This window comes from Neofelis nebulosa, chromosome 4, assembly GCF_028018385.1.
Source record: "Neofelis nebulosa isolate mNeoNeb1 chromosome 4, mNeoNeb1.pri, whole genome shotgun sequence".
NCBI classification, from domain to species: domain Eukaryota; kingdom Metazoa; phylum Chordata; class Mammalia; order Carnivora; family Felidae; genus Neofelis; species Neofelis nebulosa.
The window spans coordinates 92,292,553-92,320,192 of record NC_080785.1 but is presented as its reverse complement, the minus strand read 5'-3'; the positions used below and the strand labels follow the sequence as shown (position 1 = coordinate 92,320,192).

The 27,640-nt window shown below is 40.6% G+C and overlaps 2 protein-coding genes across 4 annotated transcripts in view; one reads left to right on the top strand and one right to left on the bottom strand.

Annotated features, from left to right (window-relative positions):
• COG5 (component of oligomeric golgi complex 5) overlaps positions 1-26,878 on the top strand; it is a 336,271-nt gene extending 309,393 nt beyond the window's left edge. The window contains exons 22-23 of one of the 3 annotated variants that reach the window (XM_058728763.1): positions 3,274-3,436; positions 25,010-26,878. In XM_058728763.1, the coding sequence (XP_058584746.1) occupies positions 3,274-3,391 (118 nt within the window). In that variant the 3' untranslated portion in view covers positions 3,392-3,436; positions 25,010-26,878. Of the gene's footprint in view, positions 1-3,273; positions 5,098-11,696; positions 14,443-25,009 lie in introns of those variants that run through there. The other 2 variants (XM_058728764.1, XM_058728762.1) reach the window with 2 other exon arrangements.
• The window catches only part of HBP1 (HMG-box transcription factor 1), a 30,587-nt gene continuing 7,270 nt past the window's right edge, over positions 4,324-27,640 (bottom strand). Inside the window, 11 exon segments of the mRNA XM_058728770.1 lie at positions 4,324-5,423; positions 6,630-6,771; positions 8,887-9,204; positions 15,817-15,961; positions 16,636-16,792; positions 18,878-18,990; positions 19,077-19,188; positions 19,554-19,692; positions 23,200-23,428; positions 25,883-25,970; positions 25,972-26,076. Coding sequence (XP_058584753.1) covers positions 5,406-5,423; positions 6,630-6,771; positions 8,887-9,204; positions 15,817-15,961; positions 16,636-16,792; positions 18,878-18,990; positions 19,077-19,188; positions 19,554-19,692; positions 23,200-23,428; positions 25,883-25,970; positions 25,972-26,076 — 1,566 coding nt within the window. The 3' untranslated portion in view covers positions 4,324-5,405.

Below are 27,640 nucleotides of genomic sequence, written 5' to 3'. Positions count from 1 at the left end.
TCTTGTGCTGATTTTACGTGGGAGGGTAGCTTGAATCTGTTTTTCTCCCCGTAGTTCTGATGGTGTTTTTCATGAATACCAAAAAACCAAACTCATTTCTGAACTTTCTCCTACATATTGTGTAGTTTACATAATGTCTTATCCTTTTGATGCAAATGGGACTGCTAAGTGGATTTTTGGTTCATTTATTAGATAAAATGGATCTAATTCATTCACTACAGACTGATTGCAGTCTCTGCACATTTCAGTGCATTAATTTGTTAGACTGATATTTATACACCATTGTCTCAAAGACAGTTGGAGCCCTTGGGGGATTTCTCTTCTATGTATGAATCTGCAGGGGCTACGTTTTGGGAGTGGGGTGATTGCCCAGGATGCCATAGCAACTTGAAAAGTATTACTAAAAGCAGTAAGTTTTTTCATAAGGAAATAGTTTCATTAAGGTTCAGCTCTGACATGAACTAAGGCATCTCACAAAACATTATTTTCTAAGAGCATTAAATTCCATTTTTCATGTCTGTGCTGCTTTTGAGGATCTTACAATCACGTTTCTCCTTTATTCACTTTCTTCTGCACACTTGTCATTACTTTTCATTAGGGATTATCTTCCTGTATTTCTAATTCATTTTTTTAAAATTCATTGATCATGCATTTGTCAAGCACTAGGTCCTGGGGCTGCACAAAGAAACAAAACAGCCCCAACCCTCCAAACTAAGTTACATTCTTTAGAGGGAAACTCACCATGGAACAGATACTTGCAGCATAATAGATACTCAAGTACAAAGTGATGACGCCCTGACGGAAGTGTGAACCTGCTGGGTTATGTGGAGACCCTCAGGCTGTCTGGAAGCCTGGCGGGGAGAACAGTGAGCACTGTTAGAAAGGTCCCTCCGTGTTCCTGGAAGAGTGCCAGGTGCTTCCCAGCACTGTCTTCCCATTCCCATAGCTGCATGGTGTAGGTGTCCTTCCCAGTTGGCAGACGAGTAGACAGGCTCGAAAGGTGGCCCGGATCACATGGTGAGGCAGTGGGGCCGAGCCTGATAAACCAGCTGTGCTTCCTAAGGAAGGGCCTGCCGCTCCCTCCGCATAGCTGATCTACGGTGGCCACACCCCGAACAGAGCCTGCGATGCGGGCTCCCACGAAGCCACAACCGTTGATGCAGAAGTCCTGGACCTTTCCACAAATTCTCGTGACTCCCAAGTGGTTTCTTCTGTGCTGCCAGGAGTTAGGCTGTATCAAAAAGAAGGCCTGAGTACTGGCCCCTAGGAAAGGGCTCTGCAGGGACAGCACAGAAGGACATTCCAAGCATTCAGAAGATGACGGAGAAAGGTGTCTCAGGAAGGAGAGAGTCAGCGTGGTCGGAGAGAAACCAGCCCTTTTGCAGCCTTGCCTTGTTAGGCAGAGACCACTTTTTTCAGTGATACTCGCACAGACGTCCCGGCTCTCTCCGGGTCGACATCACGGTTGGGGTGAGAGTCATGAATGGGGTGAAACTGCTCTGTATGTGTGTAGGTAACACAAACAATGGAAACTGATGATTTGAAGGTCTTTTTAGGCCACAGCAAACTATCTAGAACCCAGTAGTAGCACAGGCAGGGTCGGGGGAGGTGGATGATGAAGCTGGTGCTCGGTGGGTTGTGAATTCATCGTGTGACAGGCACCGTGCATCAGAGCCACCAGCAGGGGCTGAGACCCCGCCTCTGAGGCGACAGCAGTAATTGGTGCCCACCTGGCAGGATTCAAAACAGAAGCAAAGGGGAGAGGAGGGACTTGGGTGTGGAAATCTGTAAGGTGGATTAAAGGAGGACTTTAGATAGAGACCTTTGGAGATGATGGGGCCCTTTGTTGAAATAGGGGAAGGTGAGCAGAACACTACCCTAAGGGAGTTTTATCACCCAAATCTCTTTTCTTTTTTGGTAGACTTCGTTTTTGATAGCAGGTTTAGGCTCCCAGCAATAGTAGAGGGGGTTCAGAGAGTTCCCATCCACCTTCAGCCTCCCCCGTTAACATCGTCCCCCATGGGTGGTCCGTTGTTCTAGTCGATGAACCCACCTTAACACATCATCGTCACCCAGAGCCCCTAGTTTTCATTAGGGTTCTCTCTCGGCGTTGTACATTCTGGGGGACTGCCTGTGTGATAGGCAAGTTTGAAGGGTACCTGAAAGAAATCAGATCATGCTGCCCAAAACACAGATGGAAACAAGTCAGGAGGGAGGTCACGGTGGAAATAAGAGACTGGGCACTCAGTTATGCATTGCAGCGAGGGCTGTGACGTGGCTGGCGGGGTGGAGGGCACTATAGAACCAGCGCTAATCAACACATCTGAGCAAGAGGCAGTCTGCTCAGTGTTTGGGAGCAAAAAAACCAGTTAAGAATCACAGAGTAGGTGGGACTTGAGACTGAGTATGTGGGCTGAGTAATGGTATTATTAACTTATATCTTCATAGAAACACTCTAATCTCCATGTGAAACTTCAAGAAAACAGTACGATTATGACAAAATTATTATACTTGTAAATAGACTAATAAAAAATTTTAAACCATTTTCTTTAGCTCCAATTAAACATCTAACACTTAAACCATCTGGCTCAGAGATTGGAAAAATTTCTCCATAAAGGTCCAGAGAGTAGATATTTTAGGCTTTGCAGGCCATATGGCCTCTGCCTTGACAAGTCCTGTCAGCCATTGTGGTGTGAAAGCCACCAGAGAGTAGATGAGCAAGCAGAGCACTGCACTTGGCCTCTGGACTCCCAGATCGAATTCAGGAGAACATCATAAATTTTAACTGGCCGGGACCACATACTCCTCATCACCCAATTTGCCAAAAAATCCGAGCCCAAGAGCTATACAACCCGTGGGTTCATACTCTCCTCAAATACAGGAATATAACATGCCTTCCAGGGTTCCCTGTGTGGGGAAGAGCCCCGGACCCCAGTGCTCCCCAGTGGGCCTTTCCACGGTGTGGGGCTCCCCCTTGTGAGCTCTGTGAACAAGCGCAAGCTGCAGGAGACTCTTCCCAAGTCTAACAGAGAAGGGAAAGTGAGAACATCGGCGACCAGAGACCCCGTGACCACTGAGCACAATGCGGACCCAGAAATGTTCCTATTTCCACATTCGCCATAGTGAGAGTAAATTTTTGAAGGCTGTTGGCCACCTAGCCTGTGGAGCTGGGCATAGCAATTCCAGAAAAGGGCTTGTTTTAAATATCGGTACCCTCTAAGTGGTTTTATCTTTTATGTCATTTTTTGACATTGTTTTCATTTTTGTTTTCAGGGGAGCTTTGGAAGCCTACGTTCAGTCAGTAAGAAGTAGAGAAGGCAAAGAATTTGCACCAGTTTATCCCATAATGGTTCAGCTGCTTCAAAAAGCTATGTCTGCTCTTCATGAATAACTTGAAGTATTTCTTACTCTTTGTCGTATGCTGACCCGATTCAAGGTTGGCAGCTAACCTAAATAACATGTTCTAGAGAACAGCTCCCATCCACTGTTTTAAGAATGTAATTGACCTCTCCATATTTCCTATAGACCTTCTGCCTTACCTGGTTAGCCCTTCTACCTTAAGTAGCATAAAATGTCAAAATAGGTTTGTCATCACCAACCTTCGAACTCCATGGGCTTGATTTTTCCAGAAAGACATCCAACTCTTTTTTCCACCCCCCTCCTTCCAGGCTTTTTCTATGAGACCAGCTGAAATTTCTTTCCCATTACGTAGATTCCCCCTGCACGTGTACACACATCCTAAGTCCTCACTGCTTTTTAAGGGCTCTGATCAAGTTACGTAAGTACCCTGCCACTCCCCACTTACCTTCGTCCTCACTAGATCAATGTGTGGCCCTAGAATCACGGTGGAAGCTTTAGAAAATCCTGATGCCCGATTTGTACCCCAGATGGAACACATCTGAGGGTAGGAGCCAGGCATGAATATTTTTTGAAAACATGCCCAGTGGCTTCCAACATGCAACGAAGTCTGGGAACCACAGGCATACCCCAAAGCGAAGACGTAGGGTTAACTTGTTTAGGTATGTCCTAGTGTATCTTTAATAAAGACAGAGCCATGCTGTCTTTATACTCCGTGTGTTATTTTATTAAAAGACTGTGGGGCCTGTTTCACTTTGTAAGATGTTGAGTTAAAAATAATCTTTAGTCTACAAAGATTCTTACAAATAGGTCATGTAGGTCCTTGTTTTTCTATTATCCTTGCTCTATTACTAACATTTTGTTTTTAATGCTTAAAAACCCCATCAGCAACTTCTGAATATATTTTCCATGCCCTGAACCTGTTATTGTGACCACTCAAATTCAGTCAAGTTCAATCAGCAGAAGTCAGAGATAAACAATTTTTTTTCCATTTTATTTGAAATAATATACAAGAATATAGTGTGCAAAATTTAGGGGCAACATCATGAAGAGGTGTAATGAACTGAAATCGATTTTACAGCTGTGATTCCTAACCAGAAACACCACTTGGTAAGTAACGTGAAAAGCCATGATTGTAGCTCAGAGCAAAAGCAGCGTCTCGCCCAGGGACTTGCTCTCACCTCAGACAGCTGGAGGAAAAGTAAAGTGCACGTGTTGCACTGCAGTAAGTGCAAAGTCTGCCCCCACCATAAAGATACGATGACAAAGAAGATATTTAAGATACGTGGCTGAGGAGATACAGAACACAAAGTTAAAAAATACAACGATGTCAACTGTTAATAGCACCATTACAGTGACTATATCCCAATGCTATTAACTAACTTGACCTTGGCCCAGGCTTGGCCTCCGCTGGAAATGACGGATGGGTGCCGCCACCTGGTGCAAGACTCCGCACGCCCGGGGTAGCGGCAGCAGGCGGCTCTCACGTTGGGACACCGACGCTATCCACCCACCACGTGTGCCGGCAGCCGCTTGGCACTGGCCGGACTAGAGCTCCCGTGTTTGGCACGGCCCAGCGTGTGGTGGCTGCTCAGGGAGAGGCCTGTTCCCAGCTCTGTTTCATCCCGTTATGTATACAATACAGATTAATAAGCAGTAAGGAGCCAATGTATAAACAGCAGTTACATATTTTTAAATTCCCCTTTTGTACAATTTAAAATAAAACATGTATACACTCTCCTCTCTTTCTACTGTACTTTAGCACCACAGGATATCAATTTTCAAGCCTATATTACCTGATAGACATATACGAAGTTTGGAAGAAAAATAAGGCAATTTGGTTTACAATGTTGATAGTTTTAGCTTACTTAATGCTCTAATGGAGAAAGCAAATCCTCACTCATTATTAAATCATTTCAAGACTCATTGCTATCGGTATCTTATGGTCACACGAATTCAGGACGAATGGTGACACCTTGATCTTCTTAAGCCCTTCCATGGACAGTCAGTGTTTATGTAACTACAGACTTCAGAACGAGCGTCGTGGCTTAATGCTGTTGTGAGCCCTGTGTAGAGAAAATTAGAACTCGGTGAATGTGTATAAATCGATATCTAGTAATTCTACAAATGAGAACTAAGAGAACAGAATGTTTATAAGCTTCCTGTTTAAAAAATATCACTTTCTCAAAGGGGATGATTTTTTAAGTTTGCTAATACCCGATGACTAAGCATCTAGAAAATGTATGACAACGGCAAGAAGAGACGGATTAGGAGGAGCAGAAAAGAAAGGGGATCCAGGCTAAGTCCTACCACACAGAAGTCTAAGGTAATGAAGAACTTCACAAACCCAGTTCAGCCACCCTCTTGTGCTGGAGTCTGACTACCATCTACTTGTTTACAAGAGGTTCTTGAAAAACGTGTGAGTGTGAACTACATGTTACTATTAAAAGACCTAGGCAGAATGAACTGAAGACCTCCTCGACCAGCCCTCCTGCTGCAAAGGACTATCTTCCCTTTGTTTTTGTTATTTTTTAAACTTTATTTGGGAGCGAGAGTACGAGCAGGGGAGAGGCAGAGTATGCACTGACAGCATGGAGCCCAACATGGGGCTCGATCTCACACATCGTGAGATCATGACCTGCGCCGAAATCAAGAGTCGGGCACTTAACCAACTGATCTAAAAATACAACTTAAAAGATGCTAGTCTAGTCAAGGAAATGTTCTAAGAATCAAGTCCATCCGAGGTTGATTATGGTATGAACTCATTTACAAGAGTCTTCCTTTCTTCTCCTTCCTGAGGTTTTTAATCCAGAAATTCTGTGCAAACGTCAGAAGGCCCCATGAAGGTTAATGTGCCCCACGCTCCTTAGCCCCTGCCCAATCAAGAAAGGCTGTGGAGACATGCCACCCCAAGATTAGAGAGATTTCTAATAGTGTGATACTGAGTTAGTAACACCCATCTTTCAACCCAACTAGAAATACTACCATTCCAAAATTATTTTTCCACCTTAATATTTCTGCCTAAACACACTTCTTAAGCATGTCTGAGAGTTCTACTTTCCATACTAAAAGAGTAGATGGCACTTAGTGATTAAAAAAAAGCAGCCTGCCTTACATGGTGGTATAAACACATTATTAGGTTGTGAAGTGTAAAAAGGCTGAAAAACAGCCTCAACACCACCTTTTAAAGGTCATAACAACTGCTGCAACATGCCAGTATAGTTATGGGGAGAAGTCAAGATCTTTTTGAGCAACTAGTTGTTGAAACATACTGAATTGGTTCTTTTCCTTTTCCAACAGTCAGGATTTAAACGTTTTTGTTCTTCAGCCAAAGCCTTTGCTTCTAATGTATACATCCTTCTCTCTTCATTCTTCATTTTCTTCCACCTATCACCAAGGATCACACTTATGGCTCTGTAAAATAAATATTGACACAATGCTGAAGGCAAGCGTTTCTCGTAAGACGCATGTATGTCAAGTGCTGCTACTTCAGGAAGATATAGAAAGTTAAAAGAAGGCAAAAATCTTGTCCAACAGAGAGAAGGGAAAAGGCCAAGACTACGGTAGTCATTTCCAGTAAAATCTCAAGTCCTATGGGCCCATTCATCATAATCTTGGCAGTTATAAAGCTTCCTGGAATACTGCCAGTATTTTCCAATTGTCCAGAGGCATCTAAAATGGCTAAATATTCAGTGTCCTACAGAGCTTAAAGAGAAAAAGTTAAATTATTTCAAAGAAATGGTTTAAATTACCATTGGAACTATCCTAGTATATTGGTTCCTTAAAGATGCTAAGGTATTAAGGCAGTGTTCAGTATCAGCAGCATGAAGTATTATAAGCTATTCTTGCTGTTTGCACCCATAACCCATCAAACAGTTATGACCAAAGTCCCATTCGTTCATGCAACCATAGTAAAAATGTGGTGGGCATTAACTCTGCACAGCTTACCATTTACCCTCCTAAGACAACACCACATAAATCCTAGGTGATACTCGTACTTGAGAAAATCGGATTAACTCAAAGGGAAAGAAGTCAAACTGGATAAAACACTTCATGACTAATCTGAAGCTGTTTCCTATTTATATTTGTTAATCTGCTCCCAAACCTAGCAGAAAATAGTCTCATCCAGAACATGCAGACAGAAACCATTTTCCTTCTGTGAAGAGCTTTTAACCATTAATTTCATGACACAAAACAAAAGGCGGTACATGCTGTGTGAAGTATATACGAGGGATTTTAGTGACTGATGGGGAAGCTAGAGGCAGGCATCTGAACTTCAGAAGAATAGTAACCACAGCTCCACTACTTAACAAGAAATTAAATATGCACTAGATACGTACGTACATTTTCCAGTAAGTGGATGCAATTAAATACTATTATCTTCCTTTAGAATAAAAACCAGTTTTTACAGTCTTTGGGTTAAAGGTACCACATAATGGTCAACACATTTACTAGTTAAACTGGTAAAAAATATTTAGGTATCATCAATTCCCAAATCACAAGTGCATTTGGTTGGAGAAGTTTCTGTTTTTTTTAAAATGTAAATACTTAAAAATGAATAAGCTCATAGGAACAGTTTAGTGGTTGCCAGAGGCTAGGGGTGGGGGCTGGACGAAATGGGAGAAGGGGGTCAAAAGGTACAAACTTCCGGTTATAAACAAGGAAGGCCCCGGGGACGAGGTAAAGTGCACAGGTGTACTGTATGGTACTTTCGAAAGTTGTGAAGAGTAGCTCTTAAAAGTTCTCTTTATGTGAAAAATCTGTAACGGTGTGGTGATAGATGTTAAGTAGATGTTGTGTGGAGAGGATTTTACGGAATCTACAAATATCACATTATGCTGACTTGAAACTGTCAATTCCCTCTCCATCTTGTGCTCATGAGACATTTGGACTCGAATTCAAAAACTCAATTGTTTTATGTGGATAATCACATGACTTTGCTCATGCCATCAAGGTTAATGGGAGACAGCAGTTTTGATGGTCAGGAAACTAAGGAGATTGGAAGAAGTCATTTCTATGCTTTGAGAGGAAGTGAGCGCTAAAGGACTCAGATGAGCGAGGAGTACAAACAAGCAGGGCAGAAAGGACCAGTGTGGATTTCATCCGTGGGCTATCACTGATGCCACCTGTATGTTTAGTCTCTGGCAGTTTGTAGTAACTACTATGAGTGTCAAAAAGACTACACACCGCCAATGCCTGCATCTTCCACAGTATGACACAGGTGTAGAGGAGGGACACTTGGGATCTGACACGAGAAACTTTTTCTATAAAGATAGGACAGTCAGAACTGTGTCTTCCAACAGGCAAATGACAATGTTATTTTAGAAGGCAGACCCTTACCCACCCAGGTGACCGAATTATCCCTCTAGGTATCATAAAATAGTTACCCATGAAGCTAACTTTTGAAAGTCAACCTAAGAAAACAAGAATTCGATCAAAAAAGCTACTAAGCGAGAAGTTTACTTAACTCCCAGTTCCTGTGAACTGCACAGAAGAGTTCACTATTAGATTCACAAATAGAATTTTTACCTGTTATCTTTCCCTGGATACATCTGAGTATATTCAACTCTGTATTTTTTGGCAAAAAGCATGAAGGCATTCATTGGTCTTTTGCACTTGTTAGGAGAAGTGGCACTTGCAGTCCCTGAGCTGTGGTTTTTGTCGGCTTTAGCGTACAAAGAACTGGGAGAGAGCTGTGATGACCCCGATGAGCCACAGGTCTTACTAAGTCCAGATCTTGCAAAGTCCTGGCCTCCAGGCCCCCCACAAGACAAAGATGCACGACGCTGACGAGCCATACTGCTTAACACGTAGACTGCGGAAGAATCCATAGGTGTGAAGTCATAGCTAAAAAAAAAAAAAAAAATTAACATGGTTTTAATTCGATTTGATTATCTGATTTACAAAAACTGAAAACACTTTTTTTTCCCCTGTACGACGTTTAACCACCTTCACCACTGACAGTTGCTTATAAGATGAAAGCTTATATATGCACTAATTATTTTTTTTAATCTGCACAGAGTATAAAAGTTAAAGATTTCAAGCCCCCCAAAAGAAAATCCACGCACTTTATTTATAGCAAGTACCTCCTCCAGATCCCCCACAACCCACTTAATTACTACTTTAGATTCACTTTTTGAAAAATTTGATAATCTGATTTCTTGGCCTACAGAAGCCTACAGCTAGAAAACTAAATTGGATGGCAGGCGTAAACAAGGCCTAGGACTAGTTGCTATGCAAGACCGAGTGTTGGGGAAGGACAGTCCAGAGTGACTGACTACAACTAAAAGAACTTAAAATTTTTTGTTGTTTAGGTCAAAACAATCAAACATACATCAATCTCCCCTGAAGGCCATCCATTATAACACAGCTTAGTAACAAGAGTAAAACCTCACATTGATCAGGCAAAGCCCTATTCAGTATATGTTCAGTTTACACAGGCACGGAAATAAGCTATCCATATTACCTTATCTTCCCCACAAGCTTCATTATCCTCTCTTTGTATAAAGAAACAAGCTAAGAAAGAAAAAGTATTATTCAGCCAAGGCCATGCAGCTACTAGATCCAGACCCAGATTTGTCCACCTCCAAAGCCCGAGGTTTCCTCACCAAAACCATGGTCCTCCACCTTGCCACTGGCTAACGTCAGGGTGAACACACAATAGATTAACTGAAAATATTACCTGAGAAGTAGAGCTGGTGTAGACAACAGCCTAAAGATTACACCGGTCAAAAGATTTCTTTTTGTTCCAACTGTGTTCACGCCTACTGCTTCTACTTTTTATCTTAACAGAAAGCCTTTTATTCTAAATCCAACCCCTACTTCTCTCCCTGAAACAAATTCTGATAATACATGAAAACAGGTTGATACTAACTACAGAAACAGTATCTACCTAAAGGTAAAGCAATAGGAGATTATGAATTATTCCAGAAACAGATGGAGAGAACTAAGTGCATGAAGCCCATGCCAGTCACCACACACAAAAATGACTTCTACCAATTATCGACCACACAACATGTGGGTTTTTTTTAAAGGTATTACATGAAATAAATATGATGCCAAAATCATCTAATCAATATTCAGCAGTCAGGATTATGTCAAAGAAACAGTTTTTGCTATCTCGATCCCCTCCCATATATAATTTAGAAAAACAAAACTAAACAAACATTATAAATGAATTGACACAAAATTATTAATCTCCACTGAAGTATTTATTTACAACTTGAAATACCAAGATTTAAATAGAAGCAAGCTAATTACTGAAATCTGAAAACTCTACCATCTAGTGGTACAAATGTAACTCTTCTATTTCCATTATGGATACAACTTAAAAGTAGTTGGAAATATTCAATCACAGAATTCAGATTTTGATATGACTATAGCATTAAAATATTACACAGAATGTCTAAAACAAAGCTTTACCTTTGCCACACTCAATTCTTTCTCCTTGGGATGCCCAAGTGACTTAGTTGAGCATCTGACTCTTGGTTTTAGCTAAGTTCAAGCCCTATGTCAGGTTCCATGCTGACAACACAGAGCCTGTTTGAGATCCTCTTTCTCCCTCTCTCTGCCCCACTCACACACTCTCTCTCTCTCAAAATAAACAATACACTTTAAAAAAAATTTTTTTTTAAAGTCTCTACCAGTAGTTCCTGAAACGTGCCTTGTTTCATGCCTCCACTTTTTCTCCCTGCCATTCCTTAAGCTTAAATACCCTTTCCCACATTCACTAATGTTTATTCTTTTTTCTATTTTTTTAAAGTATATTTATTTTTGAAGTGGGAGGGGGGGTGGAGAGGAAGGGAGGGAGTGGGCTCAAACAGGGGAGGGGCAGAGAGAAAAGAGAGATTCCCAAGCAGGCTGAGATGTCAGTGCAGAGCCCCGTGCAGGGCTCGATCCCACAAACTGAGATCATGACCTGAGTCAAGATCAAGAGTTGGGAGGCTTAACCGACCAAACCATCCAGGTGCCCCCCTAATTTCTATTTTTTTTTTTTTAATTTTTTTTTTAACGTTATTTATTTTTGAGACAGAGCATGAACAGGGGAGGAGCAGAGAGAGAGGGAGACACAGAATCTGAAACAGGCTCCAGGCTCTGAGCTGTCAGCACAGAGCTCGACGCGGGGCTCGAACTCACGGACCGTGAGATCATGATCTGAGCCGAAGTCGGACGCTTAACCAACCAAGCCACCCAGGTGCCCCCTAATTTCTATTCTTAAAAGAAAAACTCCACAGCAGTGTTGTGTCTATTAACCATAGTCATAGACACTCACTTTAATCCTCCCTTCAACATTATCCTTGTACAGATCTTGTACAGATTTTTTTTTTTTTTTTTAACAGAGCCATGGAAAAGTTCATTGATTTATCCCAGCTTCCACAACAAATCCGCAAAGCTAGGATCTGAATCCACGCATCCTAGCTCCAGAGCACCTACCAGGCCACATCTCTCAATCAGCACACACCACACCGTACACATTTACTAATCCATTTCCTTCTCTAGACTGGAAGCAAAGAAGCAGGCCCATGTCTTAACAGATTCTAAATCCCCACGCCCAACACATACACTAGGCTCTCAAATTCAAATATCTGATGACTAATGAAGAGGTGAAAAAAGTTCTGCAGAACATAATAATGTAAAATTTTAATTGGGTTCAGACCCCACCTCTTCCACCTACTAGTAGTATGACTTGGACAGAGTAAATAAACATCTAGCCTCAGTATACTTATCTCTAAAATGAACTGAACACATGCCATGTAGTGTGGCTGAGCTGACAGAACAGTGTCTACAAAACTCAGGGCAGAGGCTGGCACATAGCAAGTATTCATTGGGGTATATATTATTACTGTAGAAATAGCCAAGATTGATAGAACACAAAATTTGGAGTCTCGAAAGGATACAGACTTGAATCTTGGTTCTGATACAAATGGCTGTTTCTGGTTCCTTAAGCACCGTCCCCTCCCCCACCGCCGGTAAAGTGAGGCTATAATCTCATAGGATTGTGACGATTAAGTATGTTAACACATGTACAGCACCTGGTACACAGTGGACACTCAGGAGTTAAATTCTATCACTTGAACAGAAATGCTAAATTCACAAAGTCAGAAGTGACAGTCTGAAGCCTGCCTGATGCCCAGAAGACTGGCCTCAATTGTGTCTGGAATGGGCTTCTTCAAATCATACTCTCATTTAAAGCCTCCTTTCTACCAACGAACTATAAATTGTGTTTAAAAGCTCATCTATGGCTGACTTCTGGTCCTTACCAAGGTAAAATCTAATCAGATGTCCTTCCCTGTACAGCAGGACCCAGGAGCTGCCCCCAAATCCCCAGACTGTCCCTGGGAACCGATTCTGGGGTTCCCTTTTGGACAAGTGTTTCTTCCTGCCTTCCTTCCCTTTCTGGCCCTCCTTATACCAGACAGCACTTCCCTTAACCTGCCAAGTCACAATCTAATCCACAATGAAAATTCAGTCAATTTCATGCTTCTCAACTCTGTCATGCTCTTTTCTCCTGGATGAAACTGCCCATTTTCCACTCCTTAATGGGGAGCAGAAAGTCACTCCACAGGAAAATGAGACCAATGTCCAAGGTCATCTTAGGGGTGACTGCTATTCAGTATGACCAACTGATGAGAACCTACCGTCTTGGAAAAAGAATTAGGTTAGTGTTGTTTTTGCTTAAAAAAGGTTTTTCACTATGCAAAACTTAGTATGTAAAAAATGTATTTAACTTTTATGTTAGTTATAAAGTGTACAAAGGAGTGAACCCACAACCTAATTAAGAAATAGACTATTTCTACTCTAAATAGTTCCACATTTGCCACCCCCAGAGATAACCACTCTCCTGAATGGTTTATCATCCCCTTACTTTTTTCAATATTTTATTATAAAAATAATACATTATTCATAAAGAGAACATATAAACACTATAGTGTTAATAGCATTATATTAATCTATAGTAGCATTAATTAGGTTAACATATCCATTGTATCAACATGTAATATGTAAACATTCTGTTATGTGGCACCTGTAACACAGCGGGCCAGACTGCTATCCTGAGGGTATCCTTAAAAGGCTGGCCCTGGACTAGCATCTGGAATTGCGATTTTTAGAAGGTTCTCTTTATTCCCACCCTGGTAAGAGTAGCTCACTGTGCCTCAATTGTGTGTACAAACAACATGGCTAGCCCTAAACACCTGCTTTCCTTTTGGAAGTCTGGAATTTGAGTACACGCAAGGCAGAGGCAGCCTGTGCGACCAGCTCCCAGTAAAAACCCTAGTGCTAAGTGTGTAACAGCTTCCCCGGCAGATGCCAGTTCATCCCTATTGTTACAACTCACTGCTGAGAGAAATAAGGGTGCTGTGCGATTGCGCTGGGAGGAGTCCTGGAGGCCCGGCTTCCTCTACACTTCACCCCACGTGCCTTTCCTTTTCAGGATTTTGCTTCATATCCTTTCACTAGAAGAAATCCTAGGCAGGAGTGTGACTACATACTGAATCCTATGAGTCCTCCTGGTATATCACTGAACCCAGGGGTTGTCTTGGGGATCCCCAGCATAACTGTGTAATGTATGCTATATACATTAAGTAAAAATTATATAAATGTAATTAGATTTGTAATTTTATTAGATCTATTTCCAAAGAATACACACACAAAAAATGGAATTCTACCATGTATTTCTGAGGCTAATTTTACTTAACATTATTTCTAAAATTGATCCATGTTTCAAAACATATGGCTGTGGCTCATTCATTTTCCACTTAATGTTGTATTGTTTCCACGTTGTGCGATCCTGAGCAACACAGCCACGATGACCTAACTTATACATCTCCTTCTGCGTGTCTGTAAGGATTTACTTCTCTAGGGCACACACACACACAGGAATGGAATTGTTGATACTCAGTGTTCTAAGATAAAGCCATATTAGGGGCACCTGGGTGGCTTGGTCAGTCAGGTGTCTGACCCTTGATGTCTTGGTATCAGCTCAGGTCATGATCTCACAGTTCATGGGATTGAGCTCTTGGTCGGTCTCTGAACTGACAGCACAGAGCCTGCTTGGGATTCTCTCTGTTCCTCTCTCTCTCTCTCTCTCTCTCAATAAGGAAAAAAAAAAAAAAAGATCAAATTATCTTCCAAAGTTTTTCTATCTTTAGAATATTCTCACCAAAACATACGAGGTATCACTGACCTACATCCTAAGAGTACTTAAAAGTATCAGACCTCAAAACCACCTCATTTCTCTTGAATTTGTAAAAAGAACAGAGTGTGTGAGGGATGTAACCAAATAACATTTAGATTGCAATCTGCAGACGTTTACTGAGCATAAAGCCTGTGCCAGGGCCTGTGCTAGGTGCTTTTTTAAAATAACAGCCTCACATATCCTTTCAAAATAAAAATATATTAACCTTACGTTTTATTACATTAAATTAATGAAATAAATAAAACCTATAGGCCAGCAGGTATTCTGGATTCTCTTAATGCCTATGAACTTAATAATTATCTTAAAGAGGGACTCTGGGGTGGCTCAGTGGGTTGGGCATCTGACTTCGGCTCAGGTCATGACCTCACAGCTGGTGAGTTCGAGACCCGAGTCAGGCTCTGTGCTGACAGCTCGGGAGCTTGGAGCCTGCTTCGGATTCTGTGTCTCTGTCTCTCTCTGCCCCTGCCCCGCTTGCGCTCTCTCTCTTAAAAATAAACATTAGCAATTATCTTAAAAAATGAGTTTTAAAATTCCAGATACCTATAAACAGACTTTCTCTGGATACCTTCTGGGAGTAGGGGAATAACTGCCCCGGTTGAGCCAGGCCTGCGGGGTTTCCAGGAATGCGGGCCTCTCAGTGCTGAGACCAGAACAAACTGAGATAGCTCATCAACCCCCTCGAGCATCAGGACACAGGGGTACTTGTTCTGTTCTACCACATACTAGCAAGAGGATGTCCAAAAAACTCACTTCCCTCTTTAAGATTTTCCAAATGTCAAGTGTTTTTGCTATTTTTACTATTTGTTAATTCATGCTACTAATGCCCTTGGTTGAAATGAATTATTAAAGATACAATTATGGAAAGAAAAGGACAGTTAAGTACAAAAAAACACTACTAAGAGACTTAAGGACTGGTTAAAACAGCTAACCAGATACAGCAGTTTTCTATATATATATATAGAATAACTATCAAAGTTGATCCGTTTAGTTCCTGGTCACGTAACATGTGGTATTTTTTCTAATCTAATACCAAATGTTTATGAACTCATGGTTTTCCTGCGTGATGACTATGTGTAAAGCTCCCCTGGAACTATTACTTTGTTAGTTCAATTACCGAATATGTTTTCATTTAATCATATTGCTCTAAGTAGTCCTTTTATAATCTTCAAACCTTTGAGGTTTAGCCTCCTAAATTTCTGACTTTGCAACCATTAGAGAGGTTAAAGGTAAACGTTAACAACAGGAAAAGAATCCAATAATACCTTTTAAATGTATCAAAAACACCTGAATCATCAAAATTAATGGCATCGGGGTGTCCGGGAGGTAGACATACATCACCAATATGGATCTCACAACATGGAATGCCATGCTGTACCACAGTCAGGCTTGGATAAAACGATGACCAACCTAAAATCAAATCAAACAGCAGTTACATAAAGGATAGGGATTGACAGAAGGGACCCTAATTATTTATTCTACAATAGGCCCTTCACTTCTGAACCTTGAAAATAGGTTACTACTTAAGTCTCAGCAGATTTTTAACATGTCCTGTATCTTTGCCACAAAATAAGTCCCAAGTATTTCCTTTAAGCAGTGCGAAGCTCTCCAAAACTTGTTGGATTCGGCGTTTTATTAATATACAGATTCTATCAATCAACACCTCCATCAATTTACAAGACAGTAATAATCGGTGTCAATGACCAAGACCACAAAACAGCCTCTGAATTATTTTTAACATGGTGTTAGTGTAATAAATCTTGAAAAGTGATTTCAGTGCAATTACCAGAATATCACATTCCCCCAAATGATACCAAGATAACAGAGAGCTGCTTATATAGTAAGCTACCTGAATGTACGAGTTCATACCCAGAGGAAGTGCAGCCCCACCTAACGACTGCTAAGACCCTAAAGCACCATTAGGAGTTATTATAAACCCCTTCTATGGTAGTTCTGTGTAGTTTGAAAGAAGTTTGCCCTTCAAGTTTTTTTCTTAATTATCAAAGAATTATACCACAAGACATCTTTCCAGATTTAAGAAGTTTTCTTTAAAAAGTTACTATAAATTCAAATTGACACCCTACCTTTATTTTTAACATAGAAAGGGTGGTCCAGCTTACACTCTACAGTAAGCAAGCCATCTTCTACTGTACCAGGATCAAAAGTCAACTTCAGTACAGACTCGCCAAATGATACACTTTCTTCATGTGATAACAACTTTAGACCATCAGAACCATAGCCCTGAAAATACATGCACAGAGTGAACAAACAATATTTAATTCAACACATAATGAAGTTCCTATTATGTGTAAGAGTCTGTAGAAAAAATAAAATACACAAGACAGGATCCCTGTCTTTAGGGTCCTTGCTTTCCACCCAGTAGTGAAGAAAGGCACGTATATAAATCACTGCAATGCCAAACAGACTGGCACAAGCACTTTCACTGAAATGTAACAATGCTAATGCACTTGATACAGGGAGGTGTTAACTCAGAGAGGGGAGGCAGGGTTCAGTTCCCACTGGAACGGGGATTTAAAAGAATGAAACCCAGAAGGTAGAAGAACATGCCTCATGCCAGGGACAGGCGAAACCAGCCTTCTCTGGAGAGTGCTGAGTATTTGCTAAAAATACCAGGGGGTTCAGAGGTGCGGCAAAGACGACTAAAAAGGAGGGCCAGTTAGTAAGCAAAGGAGTCTAAAGAACAGGTGAAGTGCTTAAACTTTCCTTTGAGAGGGCACTGGAAGTCAATGCAAGTATTTTCACTAACCACTGTCAACTTTAAGATGATTAAAGTCTGCAGAATAAAAGGTGCCTCTAGTATTCAATTTATTTGAAGATATGATGAGAGAAACCCATCACAGTCTTAAACGGACAAGTGCCATGGTGGTAGAAAAGGGCTAAATTTTAATCCAACTGATATTTTATTGAGCAGTTGGCACACACCAGGGGCTAGGTTCTGAAAACACATTAACAACCATGATCCCTACCCTTAAAGTCACAGAAAAAACAAGGAGACCGACATGCCACCAGCTAGCTATTGTGTCCGATCCTTATGACACTAGTGCATGAAAGAGGTAGAGAGAGAGAAGGAGGACTGCACAACACCTCTAAGGAAAGAGAAGTGACCACTGAGTATGAAGGTGGGGAGGGGAACACTCAACTTCTTGGTTTTCAATCTGTCAATCAAGAAGGCTAACAATACCTTTAAAAGAAGGGAGAAGAAGTAGGCCAGGAAGGGGAAGAAAAGGTGAGTCCAGGCTTGGTTATACTAATAAACTGAGTAGGAAGAACTGACTGTGACTCATGCAGGTGTCCAACATGCAGGTGGAGGCCACAGCCATGTTATCTGTAACTACATTACGGGATCTTCTCATTCCTAGAGCTACAAGGTGTCAAAACTGATCCAATCTATTTTCAGATCAGGGAGCCCACACACAGTGGGGTCAACAATCTTCCCAACATTAGTCACACAGACAATTGCTAGAAGAACCAGAAAGACAATTCAGGTTTCCTGACTCCAAGACCAGAGACTCAACAGTTAGTAACAACAGCAGGATCAAAACAGGAATTTTAAACAAGCACACTTCACATGCCCAATTCCTCTGCCTACAGTGGAGATGGAGAAATTAAAAGATTGCAAAGATTAAGATTTTAAAGGCACTAACGGACACTTATCCTAACTACTGCTTCTGCTTATCAACTTAAAAATGCCAATGTTTTATGGGATCATTTAAAAAGTAACTTCATATAATCAACTCTCAATTATCCATTTGGGAATTAACCACTTTGTACATTACATAAGATAAAAGCCTTGGTTCATTTGTTCATTGTATTTTTTTTTAATGTTTATTTTTGAGAGAGAGAGAGAGAGAGACAGAGTACAGTGTGACAGGGGAGAGGGGCAGAGAGAGAGGGAGTCACAGAATCTAAAGCAGGCTTCAGGCTCTGAGCAAGCTATCAGCACAGAGCCTGACACAGGACTCAAACCCACAAACTGTGAGATCATGACCTGAGCTGAAATTGGACACTTAATCGACTGACCCACCCAGGAACCCCCGTTCATTTCATTTCTCCCAACGTAAAATGTATAAAAAGAGCTAAGGAATACATCATTTTCCCATCTCAGAAAGCATAATTACAAAGGTGAACCTAAAGACACTGCTGCCCTCCATCCAGCTAAGCAATAACACAGTCACAAAACTTCCACCTAAAACGTAAGGTGTCACTTAAATACGAAAGTAAATGGAGGATACTCCTAAAGATTAATAATAAGCCTATGTTTTCTCACGAAAGACTTGGGAAGAGTTTTACAAATTTTAAATCAACCTTGTGAGTGCCCACTTGGAGATCTTCTTCATTAACGCAGCCTTCAGTTCTAGCAAAATCTTCAACATCCTGCCATTCCTTTTTGCTTCCCTTATGAAAGCACAGTCGTGTGCCTAAAGTTTGAGTAGAAAAGCAAATATTAGCTATCTGACTAGCATGCTACATAAGTAAGCTGCAAAAATTCAAGTTGTTTTTTTACCTTTCAAAAAACAGTGCCAAGCAGTTGAAGGCCAGGAATTGCACCATCCCAAATCATCATCATCTGAGAGGGAGGACATGCAGAAAATGCCAGATTCTGACTCACTATTTGCCTATGGAGAAAAATATCAGAAACTTTTTTATTTTGTAACATATTTTGTTAATATCTGTCTTTATCCCAAGGCTTCAGGCTCTCTCCTCATTAGTGGATAACTTAAAACACCTGTAAACTTAGGAAAAAATATGCCTCTGAAAACTGAAGTTTCTGGAAGTTTTAGTTAAATGCATGTTCCCAGTGGTAACAAACTTTGCTAACAGTGAACAGAGCTGTATGTAAAATATAATCCAGATCACCAGCAGAGCGATGAGACAATTTCCCATCTGCACGTGCTTCAAAAGGACTTCACAGAAAAGGAAAGTTAACATATTTCACTGCTGTGCAAACTTCGTAACAGTTTCATCTCATGAATAAACTCACCCTTTCATGTCTGACTGGGGTTTCCTCCTTCCAGTGATGGTGAGGGAAGGCTGGCTCACTCTTAGAAGAGGACACCGGTGGAGGGCGCGCATAGGAATGTAAACTTTTGCTAGTAGCTATGATGTGTACAGGAGATGATCTAAAATAAGGAAGCAGTTTTAACCATAAAGCATAGGTCCTTAAAGCAAATCTTTCCTTTTGATGAAAAGAACTTCATATTCATAATACCAATGTTATCACATAGAAGACACCTACAGAAAACACTAAAGACATCAAGATTTCATTTGTAGTCTGCAGTTCCTTAGCTTCTTACCCAAGCCCTCTTCACACATTTCAAATACTGTTCTTTTTTTTCATATTTATCCATGTATTTTAAATTCAAAGTTACTTTCACCTATTCACCCATTTTTGTATCAGCAAGTACATACAAACGTAACAAATAATGTGCAGGTTCCCTGTCCACTTCTCTCTTCTACTTTGCTGCAGTCAGTATGAACACGGCATCTCAGCCTAACATGACCAACACTTCGAAGCCTCCATCTACCAACCACCTGTCACTGTGCAGATACAACGAACTACCTGAAGCTACAATGCTTAAACTTATTCTAGCAGGAAGCAGCCTAAATGGAACTTCCTGTAACTGGACACTACTTCCTATTTCCTGATACAGGCTTGTCAAAAACCATCTACTCATAAGGCTAGTTATCTTCCCACAGGATCACCTTTGATAAAGAGTCAACTGTTCCCAGGAGGAGTAACACTAAAAGCAGCACTCCCAGTCAGGGCGCCCAGCATGTGCACTGTGCTCTGGAAAGCAGCAGAGAGGAAGACTGCAGGTCTAGGAGACCAACCAGCCCAATGGTCCCCAATCAGGACAGTTCTCAGAGATGCAAAATAGGAATCTGGTGCTTAACAGAAAAAAGTATATGCATGTCTGGACTAACCCTCTTTTAAAAAGGGGGAGAAATATCTTCCTTTCCGATTCTTCCCTTACTCCCTGAGAAACTGTGTTAGCCCCTCAATTTTTATTTTACCCTTATTAACACTTTTTCATTATATCTTTGCAGAAGTTACTCTGGAATAAGAGTCCGTAAAACTATACTTTGCCTTCATGCTACTATCACTTCTTAAAAACCCCTCAAATTTCTAAGTGTTTTAGCACATTCTCCAGTCAATTTTGGATTTCAAACGACAAATACTTAATGATTCATCTTTGCTCCAGTTCTTCCTTTTATTAAAACATTTATATCTTCATGGAGTATTAAAGAATGGCCAAACTGCTAAAAATTCCTTAAGTATATCCTGCCTTCATGACTAATAAAAGAAAATGGGGTTATCAGTTCTTCTGTTGAACCATTTAAAGAGAACTAACAATGCAATGTTCTGAAATGTATATGGCCTAAATGTTCTGTAAAAATTAACATGCCACACGTGTCTAAAATACCAACAGCATCTCTCCATCCCTCTATCTATGCAGGGGTAATGTAAACTTTACCTGTCCTCAACCCCTTGGTACTGTACAGTGACAACTTCAGACATCCAAAGCTCAACAAGTAACACGGTTTAACACGCTACAAGAAGGAGCACGAACAGCCACTGACAGTGTTAGAAGGCAGGAGAGACAGCAGTGAGAGCCTCTCGGTCTTGTTCCCTAGGAGGCAGGGAAGCATAGAAAATGCTGGAGAGAGGAGTGCCTGGGTGGCTCAGTCAGTTAAAAGTCCGACTTCGGCTCAGGTCATGATCTCACAGTTCGTGGATTTGAGCCCTGCATCAGGCTCTGTGCTGACAGCTCGGAGCCTGGAGCCTGCTTCGGATTCTGTGTCTTCCTCTCTCTGCCCCTCCCCTGCTCGTCTCTGTCTCTCTCTCAAAAATAAATAAACATAGAAAGAAAAGAAAAGAAAAGAAAAGAAAAGAAAAGAAAAGAAAAGAAAAGAAAAGAGAAGAGAAGAGAAGAGAAGAGAAGAGAAGAGAAGAGAAGAGAAAAGAAAAGAAAGAAAATGCTACAGAGAATAAATTTTTATCTTAAGGAAAATATTCCTTCTTTACTTATGTTTTTATTTATATCGATTACCTACCTTAAAGGTTTGCTCAACTTTCCATGAACTATATTAATTCTAAGTTTGCTATTTAAAAAAGAAGTGTTATCTCTAAACTAGAAAAAGACAGCCCAATGGGAAGATCAGGGTCTGTTTTTATAACTGCCAACAAATTTTTAGCTTTTTGACTATTTTTTTCTTTCTAGGAAATTTTCATGGAACTAAACTGAAAAATTTAGTTAACTACATTGAATTTGCCCTAATCAAGACCAATATCCTGCCAAACAGGGGGGAAAAGAAAACACAGCAAAATTTAATGGGTTACAAGAAAGCCAGAGCTTCACACATGAAAAGTTTATGTCTTAGCAAAGAATTACAGTAAGTTAGAAGCATTACCAAAATTCAGTTATTCCTACATCATCTTGTATAGACTATGGTCTTGTCTACCCATGTGAGTACAAATCTGGGCACTTCTCTCCCCTGCAAACTATTGTGTTTATCTAGGTCGTTTTACATAAATAACTTTATAACTTTAGGGATAACTAGTGAAATATTATCCACTTAGGTCTCTCTAGGAATTTTAGTTTGAAGCTTCCATAATTTCATAGCACAGCAACTCATTTGTGGAAACTCTAGTCCTCTGGTCTGGGTATACGAAACAGTGGTTTTTACCAATGGGAGTCCACTTTTATTAAATTCAAGATTTTAATATTAGCAATTTTAGTTTCCACAAACCAGTAAATAACGTAAGCTCACATATACTGTGGAAGAAAATATACCTAGATCAAATGGAACCAAATTCAAGGTTGATAAAATTTTTAAATAGAATGTTTATTATAGGGGCACCTGGGTGGGTCAACTCAGTTAAGTGTCCAACTTTGGCTCAGGTCATGATCTTACTGTTCCTGAGTTCGAGCCCCAAGTCAGGCTCTATGCTGACAGCTCAGAGCCTGGAGCCTGCTTATGGATTCCCCCACTCCCCATCTCTCTCTCTGCTCCTTCCCTGCTTGTGCTCTCTCTCTCTTAAAAATAAACATAAAAAAATTGTTTTTAATGTTTATTATAACTATGGTCCTTTAGACAAGTATAATTTTCATTTCTCTAACCATAAATATATAATAAAAGTATTTCTTGGTGTAGTTTACTTTTTGAGGACTTTAAAACATTTACTAAAACTTTTTAACTCATATCACTTTTTTCTTAATGTTTATTTATTTTTGAGAGAGAGAGAACGAGAGACAGAAAGAAAGGGAAAGAGAGGATACAAAGCAAGCTGCACACTGTCAGTGCAGAGCCCAACAAGGGGCGTGAACTCATGAGCCTGATCATGACCTGAACAGAAGTCAGGTGCTAAACCGACTGAGCCACCCAGGTGCTTCTCATAGTACTTTTATCTACTTCTCAAAATATGAAACCATGATATTAGGTGAAATATCTCTGCAATCATTATAAAACAATGAGCTCAATTCCAAGGACTTTACTTAAATTCTAATTTCAGTAAACCATTCATCAGATGGTTAGTAACATTATTACTTTTAAAACTAGAAAAAAAGTAAGTAACTCTTTGCAATGATACAAGTTTTCGATAAAAATACAGCCAGCACTCCCACCTGTTGTAGAATGAGCACTGCATAAGTGGACTTTGCGGACTGGTGGCGATATTTGCTAATTCGGTTAGCCAATCCACCTCATTTTCACTGTAAGTATTTTCTGATATGTCTGAGGTATTCTGGTTCCAAGATGGTCTTGGATACTCTTGATGTGAAACATCTGAACTTAGCTGGTATATGGCAGATTGGGTAGGATCACTTTGAACTGCCTGAAGTTCAGGAAGGTCATCTGCAAATAAACACACTCAAAGTTATAAAAAAGACATTACTAACACAGGGAACAATATTCTAATTACAGCTAAAAGAAGTCCTTAAATGTGGCTAATAAATTTTGTGAGAAGTATAAATTTGAAATGTTTTCTTGAATGAAACAAGTTTCATTAAAAAATGTCATTGAGGGGCACCTGGGTGGCTCAGTCGGTTGAGCGTCCGACTTCGGCTCAGGTCACGATCTCGCAGTATGTGAGTTCGAGCCCCGCGTCGGGCTCTGTGCTGACTGCTCAGAGCCTGGGGCCTCTTTCAGATTCTGTGTCTCCCTCTCTCTCTGACCCTCCCCCGTTCATGCTCTGTCTCTCTCTGTCTCAAAAATAAATAAACGTTAAAAAAATTTAAAAAAAAAAAAAATGTCATTGAAAAATGACACCTTATACATTCAAGGGTCAACACAGCCTGATGGAAAAATAGACTTAATGAATATAAATGTATTAATGACTTGTAATTACCACAACTGTTCACAGACCGTAAAAACGAGGTATGTGTTTTGATTTTTTTTTTACAACTTACCTGGAATTAATCCATATACCCCGAAGACATTTTTAAAATTTTTTTTTTTTTTCAACGTTTATTTTATTTTTTGGGACAGAGAGAGACAGAGCATGAACGGGGGAGGGACAGAGAGAGAGGGAGACACAGAATCGGAAACAGGCTCCAGGCTCTGAGCCATCAGCCCAGAGCCTGACGCGGGGCTCGAACTCACAGACCGTGAGATCGTGACCTGGCTGAAGTCGGACGCTTAACCGACTGCGCCACCCAGGCGCCCCCCCGAAGACATTTTTATGTTAACATGTTTAAGGAGGAAAAAGGCATTTTATGTGTACATATATATACTTATTCATATACTTCATTACCCAGTTATAGAAAATTACTGCAATATTGAGAACAATTTTCAGAGATGAGATTAACATCATATTATAAGGTTTAGGTACTACTTATTCAACTTTATGCTAAATTATTTGTTTTGACTGAGGAGTTCTAAACTCAGTAATATCTGTTGGTTATTTTTTCCTAAAAGTGTGTTCCCAAGGCCCATGTACACGCCCATGTACATGCCACAGCTGTGAACACCAAGACTGAATTCTAAAAAAATTGCATTAAAAAAAAAGAAAAAGGAGGGGAGAAAAAGCATCTTGCAGGCCTTAAAAAATTCTTTATGAAACACACACCTACAACAAACTACAGGTCCCGGGGTCCCTTCAATATATCAGTCAGGAAACTCTTCTAGTGTTGGGAGTCCTTCTAAACTGTTACGAAGAACATATGTGCATACAATTCCTATTCAGGCAGACGACTCAGAACAGCCTACTAAAGCTGAGATGTCTTACTTAGAAGTACTGATTCAGGATATCCACTCAGAAAACCAACTCGAAGCCCTCCCCCTTTCGCTGAGCAGCCAGAAAAGATCGCAGCAACTTAAGAAACCCCCCTGTAACTCTCTCGGTGATGTAGCGATGTCCCTTCCCTTGCAGCCGACAACGTTCTTGACCATCACTTCTTTATTTGTGGTGTGTCACGAGCTCATCTGTCTTTCCAGTTCAGGAAATTAACTACTTTCAAACTGAAGTAACGAGGAGTGGTACGAGTTTTTGACAACCCTGGGCCCTGACTTCTGACTTCCTCCCGACACTAAACTGTAACAGTGAAGCATCAACCGCTGAATAAACTGGTGTTCCTCGCTCACCAGCACCGGCAACCCCTTGGCGTTCAAGCAGTTTATGTCCCAAGACCTTGAGGATCTCCCAATTCCCAAAGAGCATCTCCTCTGGCTCAGCACGTGACACAGTTACAGCTTCTCAAGGGTTTTGTGAACACAGAAGAAAACCGCGTATTGAACGCAGCCGAAGCCACGCAGAACGACGACAGGGCAGCAGGCTCAGGTCACTCACTAGCTGTTTACTCGTCAACACCAGCCTCACAGCACCACCATCCCAAATCCTACCTCACCAAACCCGTGCACTTCTGCAGGCCGCACCTCACGGGTGTAGCGTGGCAGCAGTGATAAGCGCGAGGGTCAGACTTCGAGTTCCAAGCGTCTGCTGTGATGTCCCCACCAGAGCAACAAACCAACCAGCTCACAGGAACGTTTCAAAAGGAACATGAGCCACATGCAGGATTTCCCGGAGGTGTTTAACACCCACCTTTTACCCACCGCAGCAGATCTGCCCAACTTTTACCCACCAAAGCAGTTTCGTTTGGTAATTTGTAAATGAGGCTCTATGATAACCATAAACAGCCCAAAGTTACGTTGGTCTTAAATAATATCTTATGAGCAATAACAAGAGTACACTGAAAACTCCTAAGGTACAAAAACTTCAGGGACTTGTAAGCAGTTGAAGGCAGGTGGAGAAGCTGGCTAACCATAAAAGTATGAATCTCAGATTCCTACAATGCTTTAAATTTTGTTTACCAAGCTCCATGTGCTCATCACAGGAGTTGTATCCAGGCGAGGATGGCAAGTTCTCAGTACACTGAAGCAACTCCAGTGAACTCCAGTGAGTCATTCATTCCTGAAGGTCTCTTGTCCATCACCAGCAGGAGTTTCTGTACTGCATTAGGCATCTGATTTGTCTTCACTTCCCACACCATGTTATGGTGCTCCGACTTCAAATAAAAATAACATAGAAAAAAATGTCACGTCGTGTGATCTGGAGATTGCAGAAGGATAAAATCCATCAGAGACGCCTAATGTTGCATCTTTCACTTAATCATACATTGCATTCTGTATCCCCCTCAAGTCCCTCACACCAGGCAGATTCCCGGAGTTCTTGGGCTACGACCATGTAGTCAGCACTAAATTACACCCAGATCCCAAAGGATCTGAATTTATAAAAGTCTTTTCTCTAAAAAAGGATACTAGCACCATTATACATACTTTTACTTGTTTAATCTGGTAGCTCTGAGACCCAAAGAGAGACCAACAAAACCACTTTTTCAACTTGTATCTTCAAATTTAAAAGAAAACACACTTTCCTCAATTAAATTAAAAAAGACTGAAGAAATATTCTATTTCTTTTTCATTTTCTGAAAATTCTATTTCAATTTTTCTATTTGCCAACTGTGTGGTTTCCTCATCTCTGAAAATAAACAGATTTAATACACTTAAAACGGCATTCTCTGAAGGACCTTTAAGAAACAATTTCTTAAAATGCCCGTATGTTATACTTCTCAAAAAAATGAAAATGCTATGTTTTGTTTTCTTTTGTTTGTTTATTTTGAGAGAGCCAGAGAGCCCGCAAGCGGGGGAGGGGCAGAAGAAGGGAGGGAGAGGAAGAATCCCAAGCAGCCTCCACACAGTCAGTGCACAGAACCCAATGTGGGGCTCGAACTCATGAAACTGGGAGATCATGGATGGCCTAAACCAGAATCAAGAGTCAGACGCTTAACCAACTGAGCCACCCAGGCACCCCAAAATACTATGTTTTCTTATGAAAATGTGGTACCTAGTCATAATAAAGATACCTATCCTTCCGAATCACTTATTTCTAGAAAGATGAATAATAATCATGGTAAATTTAAGCAAATAGTAAATCTACATCTTAAGCCCACAAAGTGATCACAAGGAAGAAAACAACACAGGCTAATATACCTAAATAATTTCCACCGACTAAATTTTGTTATGAAAGTAAAATGTGGTTATACCTTTGACACTCTGAATTTGGACAGTGATCAAATTCGTTATTTAACAGGGGTGACAGCAGCAGGAAGATTTCCCGATATTTCAAAGATTTACTCCAAATCTCATTCAAAAAAAAAAAAAAAGCTCTAATGTGCTAAGACGAAATACACACACAAAAATCTATTAAGTTTTTCCTCACAATAAGACAATAAAATATACTGCAATTTAAAGTCACTAAAAGTCTGGTACCCCAGCCTAGGCTGATCAAAAATGCTGTGAAAACATGTTAACTGCTTAGTATTTATACCAGAGCTTTCTAAACCATAACATACTCACCAAGAAACACTAGTAACACTGGCAAATTTTCTTCTACAAAGGCTTTTTCATAATCTTTTTACTACAAAGTAAATTTTCCTAACTATAAAATACACTAATGGGGGGGGTGGTGCGGGGAGAGGGAAAAATGAAACAAGGCATTAAAAAAAAAAAAAAAAAGGAACAGTGACTTCTAATCCCACCAACCAGATTTAGATACTGCTGACATTTTTC